Below are 17,594 nucleotides of genomic sequence, written 5' to 3' on the forward strand. Positions count from 1 at the left end.
TTTTGTGATCACATTTCCAATTTTGGCCAGAATTATGCTCGAGGTTTGTGTATTCGCTGCGCGGTTGCGTGATATAGTTCTTGTATTGATCCGTTCTGCAAGTTATTATTAACTGATGTTTGATTGGATGACAATTTGATTTATTGTTGCAACACCGTAATGATAGCTGTTTCAAATTCTACAGCCGGTTCCACAATTTCACGAAGAATTAGACAGAATTTTACCATCTAACGTTTTTAAAAAAATTTTCCCTAAGAATAGAGTCTTTCTGTTTTCCTAGATCACAATTTTCTGCATGTGTTTTGAGATTACCAAGAAAATTTTCAACATATTCATCTTGTTTCTTTGTAAGAAAACAGTAGCGATCAAAGTGATAGTTTTGTTCTCAGTTTACAGAAGACTCAATCTAGATTCGAGATCCTAAAATTAAATTCCGAGAGTCATCACGACGAAGCACAGAAGAGGAGTTGATACTTGCTGAGCAAGAGCATAAAACCATACTTGAGACGGCAGGACAAAATATTTTGTTCATGAACAAGAAGTTATCTCCGGGGTGAGTACAAGTATGAACTAAATTAATGCAAGAGAGACGCAGAACGACCGGAAATAATCTTTAAAATTTTGCCATACCACAACAGTACTGAAAAACAAAAAAAATTCCGTTGAAACCAAGAGCATAAACTTCCGTGCCCTATTAAGCTTAACATTTCTGTTCTGAATTCGCATGCTTGTTGCCTTTGCTGATACTCTCTTCTCTCAATATGATCAAGTGATTATAGGGAGAGTAATATGAAATCATTTGAGCAATCTTAAATTTAACATAGCTATTAGAAGATGTGTGCTTTAATAATTGGATAGAGTGTCATAAACAACCAACTTGTATTCCCGACAAGGATGCCTCGATTCAGTAGTTTTGGTACTGTTTTGGATTTCGTTTAGTGACTCTGTGTTTCAAAAAAGTAAAGTGCATTGTTTTTCATAATTTAGCTGGCTTGTTGGTATCAAAGTTTATCACATCATCGCAAAATGTGGCGTTGAATGTCGCAACGACCATTATAAAATAGGTCATAGCAATAAAATATATGGAGCAACTATAAGTGGTTGTCCGCTGAAAGTTAAAATTAATGAATATGAGTTTACTTGGTGACATGTTTGTCTATTTTTTAAGGAGAATTATGATAAAGCAAATGACAGAAAGCCATTGTCCGCTGAAACTTTGCTGTGTTCCGTTTATTTATGAAAAAGGTTATTTCAGTTATTTCAGAGAAGAAAAAAACAGGTTTAGTTCGGTTAGACAATTGTAATCAATTTTAAAAAACTTTTCTGTTTAGCATTGATTGATTTTAGGCAACAAATAGGTCTAGAGGTGCAGATTCCTCCTTTGTTGCAGAGTGTTTTCCCAAGGTCTATTGGCTTTGACCAATTTTATTCGAAAACAAAGTCTAACCTGGGTATCTTTTACAAAAGAGAAAGGGAAAATATAATTACAAGTAGCTGGAGAGATGAAATGAAAGAAGCAGGTGTGTCCCTAATCACTTTAAGTGGAATTAATCCTAAACTGGAACATCAGACATGCTCCAGGCTGGTAAAACTTCTCATTGCTAGGGTCTTAATAAATCATGGGGCTTATCAAAAAAATGATTGGACCTCATTGATCATCTCACTTCTTTTAGTTTTATACTATTTTAAGATGTATCATGCAGTACTTGAGATGTAATATCCAAATGCAGTACAATAGACCTTATTTTTCTTGAATTTCAACATATCTCAACCTGCCCAGGTGTCAAAGACTGCCTAATTGATCACTATAGTGTAATTTACAACTTTGATCTTTTTACAAGTTCGAAAGTAAAAAAGATTGAACTCTTTTGGCAATTGGCAGCATTTAAAATAAAAAAGAAGATGAGCCACAAAAAACCTGCCAGTTGAAGAGCCTTTGAAACACTTCAAAAACATATCATAGACATCATTTACCAATTTTTAACTCAAAAATGCCGGACAGACAGAAAACTGGGAAATAATGGATAACAAATGAGATAAAAATTCAAATGAATCAAAGCTGGCAAAAAATATATTAAAATGCTGAGACAAATGGAAGAGCCTCCAAACACAAAGGAATTCTGTCAAATCTTTAGTAAGATACGTTTTTACGAGAACTTATTTGACAGAAGCAAAGTCTAAAACAACCAAAGTTTTTATAGACATATTGAAAGGATATAACGAAGAAGAAAGCAGCTCACAGTAGGTTAAGATGTAAATATTGAGGTAGCGGAACTAAGAGATCAAATTTTGTTGATTAGGACCCAGCCTGGAAAAGAATATATAGAACAGAATAGATATCCTGATTTTAGTCCCTCTCGATTGCGTCTGTAAACTCACCTTGGTTTGCAAAAAATTGATCAGGAAAGCATATAGACAGAAATAACACTGCCTAATATTTGTTATCAACAATTCATAACAACCATTGAAAAAAGATAACCCTTAATTAAGACTACACATATTTAGCGTGCATTAATGCAAATTTTTAAATACTTTGAGTTGAAAAAAGAACAGTTCCTGTTGTAGAGACCAATCCCGTGTGAAGTGAATACTTCATGTGTAGAGGCGTGAGAGGGAAGAAACTGACTGGTTACAAATTTCCACACATAACCTGGACCTGTGACTATAAAATCATTAACAGTTAGTAGAAATATTGGGTAGTTTTTCAGCTCTCTCAAATCTGAGCAGAACAAGAAACACCCAACAAGATATGCATTCAACACTGATGAAATACACCCCAACGCAGCCTGAAACAGACAGTACAAGATTACTTCCCAGGTTGAGGTCCAGACCCAAATTTTCGTCTGATCAGACATTCCAGAACAAAATTATCTCTGATCAGACTGTCCAGAAGGAAATTCACCCTGTTCAGACTTTCCAGACACAAAAGGTCTCTAATCAGACTTTTCAGACCGAAGGTGTTCTGATCAGACCATCTTCAGACCATGGTCCAGACTCAAATTCAGACCATTGCCCAGAATTTAATCAGACTATGATCAGACTCAAGTGCGCTCGAAGAGGTTATGATCAGACACAATTGCGCTCCAAGCAATTATGGTCAGATCCAGTTGCGCTCGAAAACATTTCTGATCAGACCCAATTGCGCTCGAAGTCGGCTCTGATCAGACCCAAGTGCGTTCGAATCCGCCTATGATCAGACTTTTCAGACCAAACAGACCTCTGATCAGACCATCTCCAGACCATCGTCCAGACTGTAGTGCGCTCGAACTTCCTTCCAGACCCTGTAATTTCGGTCTGGGAACACACGGGTGTGCGCTCGACTGGGTCTGATCATAAACCAATTTGGGTCTGGACCGCAACCTGGGTTGACACAAAATTTTCGTTTTTGATTATTATTATTTGTTTTAATTTAACGTTTGCAGCGTGTTTATCTCGGAGCCGCGTTTTTATGTGCGCTCATCTTCATATTTTTATGCGCACCTAAAAATTTGTTTTCAGTTTTTTTTAAATTGATATTATGCTCGGCTTTTAAAATTGCCATTGTAATAAAAAATCATATTGAAATCAGTTCAACTAATCATCAGACAAATTTTTATATTTTTATCCTAAGTAGCAGCCCCTTTGCAAGCAGGCCCACTCAACGAAAACTTCAGGCTTTTTCTCGAAAAAGTCGGGTTGTCATGTTCTGTACTTGTAGGCGGGCACTATTTTGATAAACTATTTTTTATTCAACTCTGCTCTAGTTGCGCAATCTAATTTTTCGAGTGATTTAAGAACATCTAATAAACCTGCCATTAACTTATGGGGCTAATTTTTTGTCACCTGTTCGTTACACAGGGACATATAGAACAAAAAAAGGACTACTCATGTAATTATCAAAAAGCAACCTTAACTTTCAGCTCCGACTATTTTGTGACAAAAATCTTCTATTCAATCTAATCTACTCGTTTCACGGTATAATAAAACGACAATGATGAATATCAACCAATCAGAACACAAGCAACGCAACCCAATTGGAGGACTTCGTATTTTTGTCAACATCGTCACCTAAATAATCATTATCTCAACACTTGTTTTCACCGCCCCCCTCCCACCGAAAATACGAATGAATAGCTTTCCAACACTTCGGCAACTCTGTGGATATATTACCTTTTGTTGCTTGGCGCACATCTGTCAATCCGATACTACCATACACACCATTGCGTGTGGTGTGTTGGTGTGTGTGTGTGTGTGTGTGTGTGTGTGTGTGTGTGTGTGTGTGTGTGTGTGTGTGTGGGTGTGTGTGCGTGTGCGTGTGCGTATGTATGTGTGTGTGTGTGTGTGTGTGTTTGTGTGTGTGTGTGTGTGTTTGTGTGTGTGTGTGTGTGTGTGTGTGTGCGTTTGAGAGCGTATGAAAAATTTCCTGTTATTGCCATCTTCAACCCGTCGTCAACTCATCTTCATTCAACCCAAGAAAACAAAAAAAAAGAAAATCGAAAACGGAAAAATGAAAAAATTTGAAAAAGAAAAATAAAAAAAATTGAAAGAATAAATGAAAAAAACGAAGATTGAAGAACTTTTTTCTGATGGTACAGATTAATAATTTTTTGATGTTTTTGTTCTTTCTCTGATGTTCAAAAATGCTGTAGATTCATATCTTGCGACGTTTTATTGTGTTTTCCTACAGCATAGGCAGAATAGTTTTTTTTGTAAGAACTTGTAACTTTTTGTTGCAGTAACTTGGTAGGCGATGCATCGACTTGTAAGCTTCTGCTAGGAACTTGCAAGCTCACAAAAGATGAAGATTTACAAGATGAAGGGTTATATCGTAAGAAATTTTTAAGCCAAATGTTTCTTTTGTAAGTCGAATGTCTAAATTGAAAGAGACTTGTAAGTCAATTGGTTAACTTGAAGGCAACTTGTAAGTCGAATGAGTAACTTGCAAGAACATGAGAAATTTTTGGAAGAAAAAATTGAAAGGCAATGCATCGCCTTGTAAGATCTTGAAAAACTTGCAAGTTCTGACAAGTTAACAATCTGGTCTAGACACAGCAGGTAACTAAAAATTGTACCGTAATTCTTTCTCATAGGTCTAGCTGAATTTCTTCATCGAAAAAACCTATTTCAACTGAATTTTTAGGTGTCTCAAATAATTATCTTTTTTCCTGTTGATGGTATTTTTTGAAAATAAAGAAATTTGAAAGATTAAATAAAAAAACTTGAAAAATTAAATAAAAAAGATAGAAGAATTCTTTTTCTGATGCTATAGATTATTAATTTTCTGATGTTTTTGGTTCTTTTTCAGATGCGCAGAAATTGTGTAGATTCATATCTTGCGACGTTTTACTTGTGTTTTTCCTACAGGATAGGCAGAATAGTTATCTTGTCTAGGCGATGCATTGCATTGTAAGGTGCTGTCATGAACTTGCAAGCTCTTACAAGATAAATTTTCACAAGATGAAGGGTTGTCTCGTAAGAGCCTTGTAAGCCGAATGGTTAACTTGTAAGTGTAAGTCGAACGAGTAAATTGTAAGAACTTGAAAGTTTTTGGAAGAAAAACTTGCAAGGCGATGCATCGCCTTGTATGAACTTGCAAGAAACTTGCAAGTTTTATAAATTAACCATTTGGTCTAGACCAGGCAGGTCACTAAAAAGTGTACCCTAATTCTTTTCATAGGTCTAGCCAAATTTCTTTTACGAAAAAACCTATTTCAACTGTATTTTTAGGTGTCTCATATAAATATTTATTTTCTTGTTGATGGTAAAATATACAGTTGTTAAAACAAACGAGCAGAAGTTGTGTGTACTGGACAGGAGCTGTTTCGACATTTGTCATGCTAAGACTCCAAAAGAAAAGAAATGTCTTCTCTTGTTCCTCTTTTGTCATTGTTGTCCAATTGTCGGTTATCTGAGCCGAAAATACGAAAGGATAGCTTTCCAACACTTCGGCAACTCTAGAAAACTCAGTTGACTTCAGTTGTTCGTAGATCACTTCCATTTTTGACCCTGGATTGTTGCGTATGTTCTCTTTCACCCTAAAGAAACAAATATAACTAATAAACAAATAACACATAAAGGAACGAAGACAGGTAAAAAATTTTAAAAAAAAATAACCCAAAGAGTTGAGAAATCAATCAATATGGACTATAAATACACGATCCATACAAAAATTCTTAGAATACAACAAAAGTTCTTTCATACAATTTATCGGTCCTTTATGGTTTTTGGATGAGTAGAGACATGAACTGGGGACGGGATCCATTCCAACAATCTTGTTTGGGGTGACCTCTCAAAGTTGAAAAGGACATTTATGGGTGAAAGAATTGAGCGTTTTGCAATGCATTCTTTTCAATTAGAGAATTTGATTACTTTTTTCATTACAATTCAAAGAGTTTGAACTGCTTTCGGGTGTTGTCTTTTTGAAGGCTCAAAGAGGAGTTATGGTGATCCATTTTTCATTTTTTAATCGTTCCAGTTTTTCTGAAACAGGATGTAAAAGTCAATGACGCATGTCGCGTTGACCGACTAGGAAATGACGCATGTCGCGTTAGGACTACTCAGGAAATCATTTTTGCTTATTTGAATTAATAAAGAATACAAACGTTTAAGATAAATAAATCAGTTCTCAGTTTTATATAGTTTTCGTGTTCAATTTCGACTGCTTTTTTGATACTTTTTGATTCGTCGCTTCCTTCTCTTAACCATTGAAGCTCTGTTTCGGGCGACGATCCATAACACTACATAGATGATCTCTAAGGGATCGGGCATCAATGATGCAATGATGATAACGCACGTGCAAAAATTGTGATTGCTTTTGTTGATAAAAAGGAAGAGCAAAGAGAAGAGAGAATTATGGCTTTGTTCATACCGAATTTTGAAAGAGAGCGTAAACTGTAAGTGTCAAAAAAATTTACGCACAGCGAGCAAAATTTCTCTGATCACGTATGGCCTTTTCCAAAGCATTTGTTAAAATTTAAGCTCTTTTCTCAATTAAAAATGACTGCTCCATCCATCTAAATAAGTAAAAATGATATTGGAAGCATTTTGGAACATCTGAAGCAAACTATTTTTCTTTGAATTCAATTTTAATCTTTTTTTTCATAACATTGCAATATTGGTTTTTTCTTTAGCAGTTTGTGTTGTTCTTCCAATTTTTATAGAATTTGGGGAGTTCTGTGATTCAAGTCAATTTTTCCAGCTGTTGCGGCTGCTATATCAATCAATAGAAGCTATTTATGATTTTTTTGTATAAGATATTTCAGTCTTTAAAAGCATATTTAGTTAGATTTTTGTCGGTTTTTAAGTTTTTTTAAAACTTTTTCTTATGATTTTGCGCTTCTCGCTAAAAATTTTCTTTGACATAGAATTGTTTTGAAAGTGTTATCCCTAAAATATGTCAGTGAATGTTAAACAGGTCACGCTTCACTGAAATCTGTAATATAAATTTCTAATTTTTTCAGGTTTTTTTATTCTAAGCATTTTTTTTGCTATTTAATATACTACTACCGGATGTTGGGTGTATGAATACTTGCGCCGAAAAACTAGCCAATGTTTTATCTCGAAACACTGGTTCCTTGCCTCGGTTTTCTCCTTATGAAATATTTTTCTCGGTTTTTTTTTTACTTCATTTGGTAGTTGTTTATTGAAAGGTTATTAATAGTTTGACTTGATATTTTGCCAATAGTTGTTTTTAAGTTGCTACTTGCACAAAGATTATGATCAGATGCTTTATTAGTTTTTTAGATGCTTATCCATTGTTAATTTTCCTTTTAATGTTTCAAAAAGATTAAAATGATTCAGTAGGTGGTTCATTATGCCAGTTAAGGTAGTCAATTATTTTTTACTTCGAGCCATTTCTGGTTTTTCCAGCGGTGCTTTTTTAATACCTGTTCTCACATTTATTATTTTTCGTATGAAAATACCTGTCCGTACGTTTATATTTTTCGTATGAAAAAATGTCATTGGATTCTTTGCAAGTGATGGCCTGTCTAAACTATGAATTTACGCTGGAATGTTGACTTGGACAGTTATATTGTTGTTATATAAGAATAGTAGTTGACAATGTATATAGACAGTTGTTGCACTATTAAGAGATCTCTTGTGGGACTTACTTGAAAATTTGTTAGAAAGTTTAGTTAGAGGTAATGGTGGTTGAACATTTAGATGGATAGAAAAACATGTTATGAGTCAAATCAGCCAAATTAAATTTAGGATTCGAAGTAAAAAAAATTCCGATTTGTCTGGAGAAGGTTTTGAATTGAAGTATTAGGATCACTCAGACCTACAATTTTGCAACTTAAGCAAAGCTTTGGTACATTGGTTTGACATAAAGCGGCAGAAGTAACGACTGAGAGGCTGTAAACAACGTCTGGGCAGGTACTGCCAGCCGGAAGCTTAACTGTCTGGTCAGTCATATTTCTATATCACCTCATGCCGTCATTAAAGAAAATATATAATATAATAAGAAATAGTGCAGCTGGGAACAGGCCGCTGTGCCATAATGCTATTCCGCTGCGATTACGCGAGAAACCACAAAACTCTTGAAAATTTAATTCTGGACAATGCAGAACTGATCTCTGATCTTTTTCGTGATTGGCTAACCTGGTACTTTAAAACAAGTAGCTAATTCACTACAACTGTATAAACATAGTATTTGCCCATTACTTTTATCGGGCAACAAAAAAGAGGGAATGGAAACGCCAATTGAATATTAAATTTGAATATTTCATACCAAAAACGTTTTTAATTAAGATATTATTAAAAATTTCCAAAGCAGTGCACAGCCCTCCAATAAACCCTTCGATGAATCTTCTTTCTATGGAGTCTTTTTTGACCGCGCGAAAGTCTGAACATAGGTGTTTTTGAACGCACGAGCTCACGAATTTTGGCTTGCAACGCACGAAATCTGGTCATGTTATTTTAAACGCGCTAAAGTCTGGACATCGGGTCTGTTGAACGCACGAAGAACCCACAAATATTTTTGAACGCACGAAATTCTGGACATTAGTAAGTTCCGTCAGGGGCGGTCTGGGCATATAGATTATTGGTCTCGGACCTCAACCTGGGAGGTATCGGTAAAACTTAGGTGTTAACTGCTAAAATGGAGTCTAGAAAGTTGTTACAAAACTGTCAACAATAGAATACGGATTTTGTAAAACTCAATTGGTCGCGTTGAAACATTTGCCCTGAGCAGGCACATCAAACATATATTCAAATAGGACTTCTTTTGCAAAACGTGTATTTGACTCCGAAAATTACCCCAATATCAGTCACTTTCCCCATTTTTGTTAAATTGATCGAGCTGATATATTCTGTGTATGTTTTTGTACGAAAAAGTTTTTTAAAGAAGTTTGAAAGCAAATCATTGACAGAGATGCTTCAAATATGTACTTCAAAAAAATTTTTAATGTTGAACTGATTCAGCTTGTCATAATTTTCGAGTAAAAAAAACTTTTTAACTATAAATCATACTCTTCTAAAATAACCAATCATGAAGATGACAGTTTTTCTATGATTTTTTTTTTCGTACAGCATAAACAAAACATGCTTCAAGAGACATTTAGATGCTAAAAACTGCTTTTCTTGTATGTTTGTTTCATTTTTAAGATTCATTGCTTGTCATAGCAATCTGAACGACAAAGCAATTTGAAATCAAGTCTTTGACAATCCTTTTAACTTGTTAAGAATTAAAGACGTAAGAGTTATAAAACAGCTTCTTCCAAGATCGACAGAAACTTTTGTTGTTTCATAGATTCTTTTGTCTCCTTTTTAAATAAACTCCAAAACTTTTTTTAGTAAATCCTTAATTTAAGAAGATGTGTTAATAGTCAAAACAAAATTCGCTACAAAAAACTCAATTTTCGAAAATTTTTATCAGTTCTGCTCGGTATTCTTTTGTTGTCAAAATCCTGTTCGCTCAACAAAAATCAAATGACCATTTCTTGATTTTTTTTTTATTTTTTGCGATTTTTGCGATTTTTGTCATAAAATTTTTGTCCTCCCTAAATTATCGTTTTTACTTGAGCAAATATGGCACATTTTGAAAGAAAACAAAAAAATCCAATACGTTTTTTTGTTTATTGATGATGCTTAGTGTCGACCTTCTTTCTTATTAAAAGTTGGATCCTTCAGGAACGTTGAATCATTTTGGACAAATCTTCTGAAATAACTAAATTGTATTTTTTTGCATACTTTCCGGACGAGTAGAAAAATTTTGTTGTTTTCCGGAAAGCTCAGTAAAAATTTACTTACCTAAAGCAGAAAAAAATCAGCTGATTTAATTAAGGCGAAAAATAAACACTTCTGCGAAATTTTGATTCTTCAATACTTTACTGTCAGAACTGAGGCAGAAATCGAATCTTTAATTATCCAAGACAGCTGATTGAAAGTAAAACTTTGATTTTCTGTCCTATAGATTTTGTAGACTTTTATTTTGTTTAAAAAATGAGAAGACAAGAAGCAATTTATCTGGTTGTGCTGAAAAATATTTCACCCCATCCCTGCTAGATTGTTGCTATAACGCGAACATTTGATAAAAACAGTAGCAATACTTTGGAGAGAATACAATAAGCTTGAAATATTTTATCTATAGAAAAAAAATCAGAAGAGTTTTTTGTATTAATTTCGACATTACAAATTTATTTTTTGTGAATCATTTTCAATGAATAAAACAATGAGATCCATTTCAGCAATTTTAGGCATTTAGAAACTGATACAGCATGGTTGGCATGATAGGCAGCACTCACATGAGTTTGTTTTAAATTATCAAAAAACTATCAGTTTCCGATAAAAATCTGCGAGAAATTGACAAAACGTCCTTTTTGGCGTTGTTCAACAAATTCTGCAATACGATAAACGAAGTGATACAATTTTTGTGGAAATTGCTTTAGGTTAGAAAATTTTCCTTCGACAAAAAATTTGTATTTGTGATTAATTCCAATTTGAGCTTCGAATTTCCGCTAGAGTCAAAAAATATTTCAAATAAGGAACTAAGAATTGTTTTCGTGGTTGTTTAGATCTTTGACGCGAAAAATTGGTTTTGAATGATCCAGAAGAACACTATAGCGTGTTGCCTACATTTTCACTAGTATCTAAGTATCCCAACAAAATAAAAAATATTGAGTATAATTTTCTGCCTTTATAAGCTGTAATAATATTTTCTAAATGTTAAATAAATGTCAAGTTTTTGTATAATGAGACTGCATAATCTTAATACAAAACGTGAGATTCTTTTTGGACGGTAAAACCTAAAACGTATCAACGCGTTACCAAGGCATAGGGGCATGAGGGATAATTAATTTTAATCCACCTAACAATGATATGCTACAAAAAGCATAGTAAAAGTGATGGTCTGCATCTGCTGAATTTACCAAAAATTCAGATAATTGTTTTCATCATTCTTACAATAATAAAAACTTGCACAGCTTATCAGTTTTCTTAACCAAATTTCGCATCTTGATTTGACTGCAAAAACTGATCTGACGCTTATTTACTGAAAACTTTACCGTCGTTCGATTAACTAGAGTCCTGATTTCAGTTTTTTGCCTGTTCATCGAAAATCAATTATATCATTGTTTGTATCAAAGCGTGTTTCTTGCAAAACTAGTTTTTTAAAATTTTGTTTAAGCAATCACAAGCCTGATAAAACATTTGTTTTCAAAAAAATTTGACAAACAGTTGTAGCTTCCTAAAAAAATAAAAACGCAGGAAATCAAACGCAATCAGAAAGAACTGAATAATGAAGCAGGTTTAAAAAAATTGTGATTACAACTCTATACCGAGCAAAACAAAGAAAAAATAGCTTTCCCTAATTTTTGAGCAAGGAGAACTCATTAAAAAAAAAAGAGTTGCAACTTTTTAGATGGTTTTTATAGAAAAAAATTCCCTCTACGATCTTGCAAAACTATGCGAGAAAGACAGTAAATCGAAATTTCAACCCCGTTGTTTTATGAACCGAAATAGGGCTTTTTAGCGAGATTTTGCGCGACTACGATTCGATTGAATCCAATTATGCTTCAAAATTAATCCGTGCATATCGAAGTAAGCTTATGCAGTGATAACCTCTGTACCATCATACAACTGTAGATTCATTACGATGCAGAGGTATACCCCAAAATTTCCGCCTAAGTAAAATTGACTCAAAAATGAGTTACATACAATGAACGAAATTAGATGACATCCTTTGTATCTTTTTTTTCGCATTAGTAATAAAGTACTATAAGTAGTAACAAAGTAGTACTGAAGTACTACTAGTAGTAATAAGTAAGGCTTTATTAAATAAGTAGCAATTAATTTACGCTTTATTGCGGATTATATGCGAAATCAAGCTACATTGCGTGCGAAAAATCGATACGTAAATTGAGCGGATGCGTGATACAACTGGCGCGAAAAATAGGTTATTGAGTTTGTACTTGTATTTCGCGGCTAAAATTAGAACGCTTTTGCGAACACGGGATACGATATTCCCTTCCGTTTTGCCGGCTTCTGCTAAAGTAGCTATTTTCCGCAATATTGTACCACTTTCAATGTATTAACATAGTAAACACGAACACGAGATACACACATCGGGCATATCTGCCCGTGACGTTTTGGTTATACCTCTGCATCGTAATGTTCTGCATAGGCCGTTGACGGAAAAGCTAATATTTAAGAAAAAGTAGGCCGTAAATTAACAATTCGACCGTCTCTAATTTAAACAGAATGTCAAATTTGCATTTAATTGTAATTTAGTTTGCTAACTTTGTAAAAAAATGCCCTAAAAATAATTTCAACATGTTTAAGTTTTTAGTACAGCACCTTTAGAACATGGGTCTGGGAGACATAGTTATTTGCATAAATCTCCTACGTCGGTTTTTATTGTTTTTAATTTTTAATTATTTTAACTTGAATGAAACAATCTGAGGACCATGGTTAGGAAAATTACAAAAGTTTCTATTTAACTCACAGATTAACTGGAATGAACTCAGGTTGAAAAGTTTTGAAGTGTTGGCTTATTTTTGCAACAATTTGCAATTTTTGTATCGAGAAGAAAACACTTGCCAACATTTACACACAGGGCGTCAACAAACAAAAATTTGTATTTATTTGTAAGTTTTCTTTTTTATCTTCCTTGAAATTTTCTGACTGATATCTACCTTCTATATTTACTATATTTAATCAGCGATATAGATCTTCATATTTTATTTTTCAAATTTATCTATTGTCCAATTGTTCATTCTTTGCTGGATAATAGGCAATAAAAATGTTCTGTAACGGTAACCAAATCGAGATTTTCAAGTAAAAATGTTTTCATACTTCTAAATGACAAATAAAAACTTAGGGAGCTTTGAATATCTCGCTGAAAACTATTTTTTTGAGTTAATAATGTCATGATTGAAATTTTCTAAGCATCATTTGATATGTTTTAGATAAGACATAACAATTTAAAATCAAAGTGACCGTTTGATATCTAAGGTCTGTGAACGCGAAGTTGGGAAGCTGGAACGTTTTTTTAAATTTTGCTTCCAAGAAGTGTTAATTCGATTCTTTTCTGCGTTTCCAATTTTTCTGATTTTTTTATTTTTAAAAACCCTGGAAGTCTCCTTTTCTGACAAAAAAACTTTTGACAATAAAAGAGAAATATTACAAGTAAAGATTATTTGGAACTTTTAATTTCTGAGGCTAAAAGTTGCTAAAAGTTACTAAAAACAGAAGAAGTTTATACTGTTTTGCCTCCTCATCCGAAGAGTCCATAAGTTTTAAACTAAGATAAAATACTTTTCTGATGAAAAAAATCAACCTATAGACTCTTTGCAGATTAATTTTTTAAACAGATTTGAAATATGCCTGTATTTGATTATTACTCCAAGAGCTGGTCTTCATCTTGCGATTTTTTTCTTGAATAAGGTTTCTGAATTTCGACGGTTAGTTTCAAAATGGGATTAAAACTCCTCATGAGTGAGTGCTAAGAAGTGCGATTAAATTTGAATGCGACAAACACAAAATGTGAAATATGAAGCAACATAATCGGAGCCCTCAAAACCTTCAATTGATTTCGATTTTTTGTCCTGACTATGGAATTAGATAAAATAGAAAACCGGAAATATGATACGCAAGGTTAGCATTGTTTTGTTAATTATGTCTAAGATAAAAAAAATAGCATTTGAATTTTTTTTTACCTTTCACATACTAAACCTAAGAAATTGACCCAATTGTAAAAAGCATTTGCCCCTTTCCCTATGAGATTTTCAAGAAAGCTTCTGAAATATGTAATCAAATATTTCAAAAAATTCTCTTGCGGTTTTATGCAACAAGCTATGCTATTTTTTACTGGCCCAAAGCTGATTAAATACGTTGAATTATTCTCTACCGCCAATTAAGCACTTCACGGAAGAGCTGTTTAAGCAAAACATGACTGTCATAATTTTAATTGACAATCGAAACGTTAATTATCCAGCATATATTCTAGAAAATAAAGGTTTGACTTTCTGACTAACGAGCAAAAAATTGTATTACTAAAGAGAAAATAACGAGAAACTAAATTCACGAGAAATCGTTAATGAATATCAATCTAATTTTTTTTGTTTTTTTTCTGGCTATCTTAAAATTTTTGGCATTGAGGTTATGCAAGCAGAAGTCCAGAAAAAATAAATTGTGTAATAATACTATTCGACAAAATAAAAACGTTTCTATGAAAGAATCAGTTTAAAAGGTTTAAAATTGGGGAATAAAGGTTTGCCACCTGTGCAAAAAGTTTGACAGCGCAAGAGATCTATTATTGAAAGACAAAATTTTACCAGCAGAGCTTTTCATTAAAAACGTTTGTCTTCTTAAATTTTTTGACCTCCTCTCACAATATAACGAGAGCAGTCGAGAAACCAAAAACTCCTCATTCAAGATTTTTGAAAAGTACGAATTGACCAAAAACTCCAGAACTCTCCAGTACTTTCCAAAAAATAAGTGCCAATACAAATGGAGTGACAGATCACTGATTAGAAATTTTTCTAGGAAGTGGAATAATTTGCCAATTGAAATCCAAAAAGAGAAAACTAAAAACAAATTTAAGGAAAAACTAAGCAGCGAAATGGTCAAACTGCATGAACGTTTTCCAATAGATAGACAAGTAAGAGGCTTTAGAAATTTGTTCTACTGAAGTATAAAGACCAAACTATTCATATATTTACGAGGCGATTTTGAAAATGTAAATATTTAACCAAACGTTTTTGTTGTGGTTATAACTTTAAATTTACATTTTTGAAGATTAAATAAAACATCAAAACCAAAAGAAAACCCGCAATTTTTCTTGTCGTGTTTTTCTTAAAATGGTCAAACTCGGATTTGGAGGTCCCAAATTGTAGCCGAGAACTGGCAAGTTCAATGAAATGGCGTAATCATATTTCTGAATCAGTATTGATTCGAGACTTGAAATAAGATTTGCCCAATTCTAAAATTGACTTGGCTTTAAGTCAGGTTTTTTAATTCTCGCAATGTCTTGAATTTTTGTCTTTTTTGTGATCATTAAACTTTCTACAAATTACAGTATAACAATGGATACAATTGTAAGGTATTTGATCCTTTTCTTGCACAATGTTCATTAGAGTATCTGAAACTTAAAAAAATTATTTTAAAAAATTTCACATTCGGAGTTATGCAACAAGCTATAAGCAAATTTACTCTCCCAAAATAGATCAAATACAGGTGAATAATTCTCACCCGCCAATTAAACACTTCACGGAAGAGCTGTTTAATCAATACATGATTGTCATATTTTGAGATGGAAATCGAAACGTTAATTATCCAAGACTACTTTTCTTTGAAGTTCAAATTTTCACTTTCTTGCTAATGGGATTGAGCAAAATATTTATTATACTATGGAAAAAGTAAAGATAACTTATATTCGTGTGAAAACTGTGAAGAAATATTCATTTAATTTTGTTTCCTTCTTCTCGGGCTAAAATGTAAGGAAAAACCCAGAAAACAAAATATATAATGTTTTGCTTAGATCATTCTACCCATATAAAAAAATTTCCATATATGAACCGCTGAAAACAAAATACCCGAACCAAAAGAGTACACGACGATTTTTCAAGGCAACTTTTTTTGAGAAAAGCATTCAAAACTTGGATTCCCAAATCTCGGCCAAAACTTGGCAAGTGTAAAAAATGACGTGATCATAGTTTTGAATCAGTTATGATTTGAGGTCTGTAATAAAATTTGCCGAAGCTGCTGAAATTGACTTGGCTTTACGTCAGGTTATCCTAATTATAATTGATTACTTAGTACTCAAGGAGATTTGGGAACTCGCTAAAATTTAAAAAGTGAAGCAAAATATGTGTTCACCAAACTCGATGACAACAATTGTAACGGCTCAATATCCTGATTAAAAAGTTCTAGGCAACGTTTGCTATCCTTAAGATAAATCATTGCAGTATGAAATCCAAAACAACGTCTTTGATATCAAAATAATTTGAACGTCAATCATGGATGCATTCACTTCTTTTCCAAGGGTTTGCAAGCTGATTGTTATATAAATCGAAAATTTTCAAGTGTTCTTTTTTGAAAAGAAAAGCTTTTGATTATTGAGAAGAAGTTGGGCAACTAATAACTGTTGTCTGATAATCGCTAATATTGGGGCTCATTTCGTCCATGAAAAGTTTATTTCAGATCGCATAGGCATTCTCTCGTATGATTATATTTTATAACGCACATGCAAAAATGATGATCTGACCTCACTAATTGACAGCAATGAAAGATGATGAACACCGCAAAAAAATTATTAAAACACTTTGTCTGCTTCTTTTTTTTTGTCTTTTCTGTGAATTTTAAACCTTCTACATAATAAACTATCTATAAAAATGGACCCAATTGTAAGGTATTAGACACTTTTCCTGCAATATGTTCAAAAGAATATCTGAAATCTTTAACAAAATATTTTAGGAAATTTCTCATTCGGAGTTATGCAACAAGCTATGCGAAAATTTTCTCTCCCAAAGCTGATCAAATACAGGTTAATTATTTTAACCCACCAATAAAGCATTTCACGGAAAAGTTGTTCAGTCAATAAGTAACTGTCAAAATTTCAGATAGAAATAGAAACGTTGATTATCAAATAATTTTGTTTGAAGTTGAAATTTTTTATTTTCTTGCTAATGAGGTTGAGCAAAATATTTATGCGACTATTGAGAAAGTATTCATAATCCTAATTCGTGAGAAAACTGTGAACAAATACCAACTTATTTTTTTCCTTAATCTATGGCTACATTGTATTGAGAAACCCAGAAAAAAATTTATAATATTTTGCTCATATCATTCTACCCTTTTAAAAATATTCCCTTAAAAAAACCCTTAAAACAAAATACCAGAAACAAAAGAATACAGGACAATTTTTCAAGCCATTTGATATCCAATAGACGTTCTCTCGTAAGATGATATCTTGAAACGCAAATGCAAAAATGATGATCTCACCTCACTAATCGACAGCAATGAAAGAGGATGAACACTACAAATAAATTGCGATTTTGACTCAGAACGTAAACAAAGTTGCAAGAAATATTTTTCATCAGAGACAGAGAGTGAACAATCAAGCAGTAGTCTTCAATTATTTTGAAAGAGAAATGAAATAGTTTAAATTTTAAAAA

At 33.0% G+C, this 17,594-nt stretch overlaps 1 protein-coding gene across 1 annotated transcript in view; it reads right to left on the reverse strand.

Annotated features, from left to right (window-relative positions):
- Positions 1-5,942: 5,942 nt before the first annotated feature.
- The window catches only part of LOC142335942 (sugar transporter SWEET1-like), a 95,877-nt gene continuing 84,225 nt past the window's right edge, over positions 5,943-17,594 (reverse strand). Inside the window, exon 6 of the mRNA XM_075384348.1 lies at positions 5,943-6,014. Coding sequence (XP_075240463.1) covers positions 5,943-6,014 — 72 coding nt within the window. The remainder of the gene's footprint in view (positions 6,015-17,594) is intronic.

Source organism: Convolutriloba macropyga, chromosome 3 (assembly GCF_964194025.1).
Source record: "Convolutriloba macropyga chromosome 3, txConMacr16.3, whole genome shotgun sequence".
In the NCBI taxonomy this organism is placed as follows: Eukaryota; Metazoa; Xenacoelomorpha; order Acoela; family Convolutidae; genus Convolutriloba; species Convolutriloba macropyga.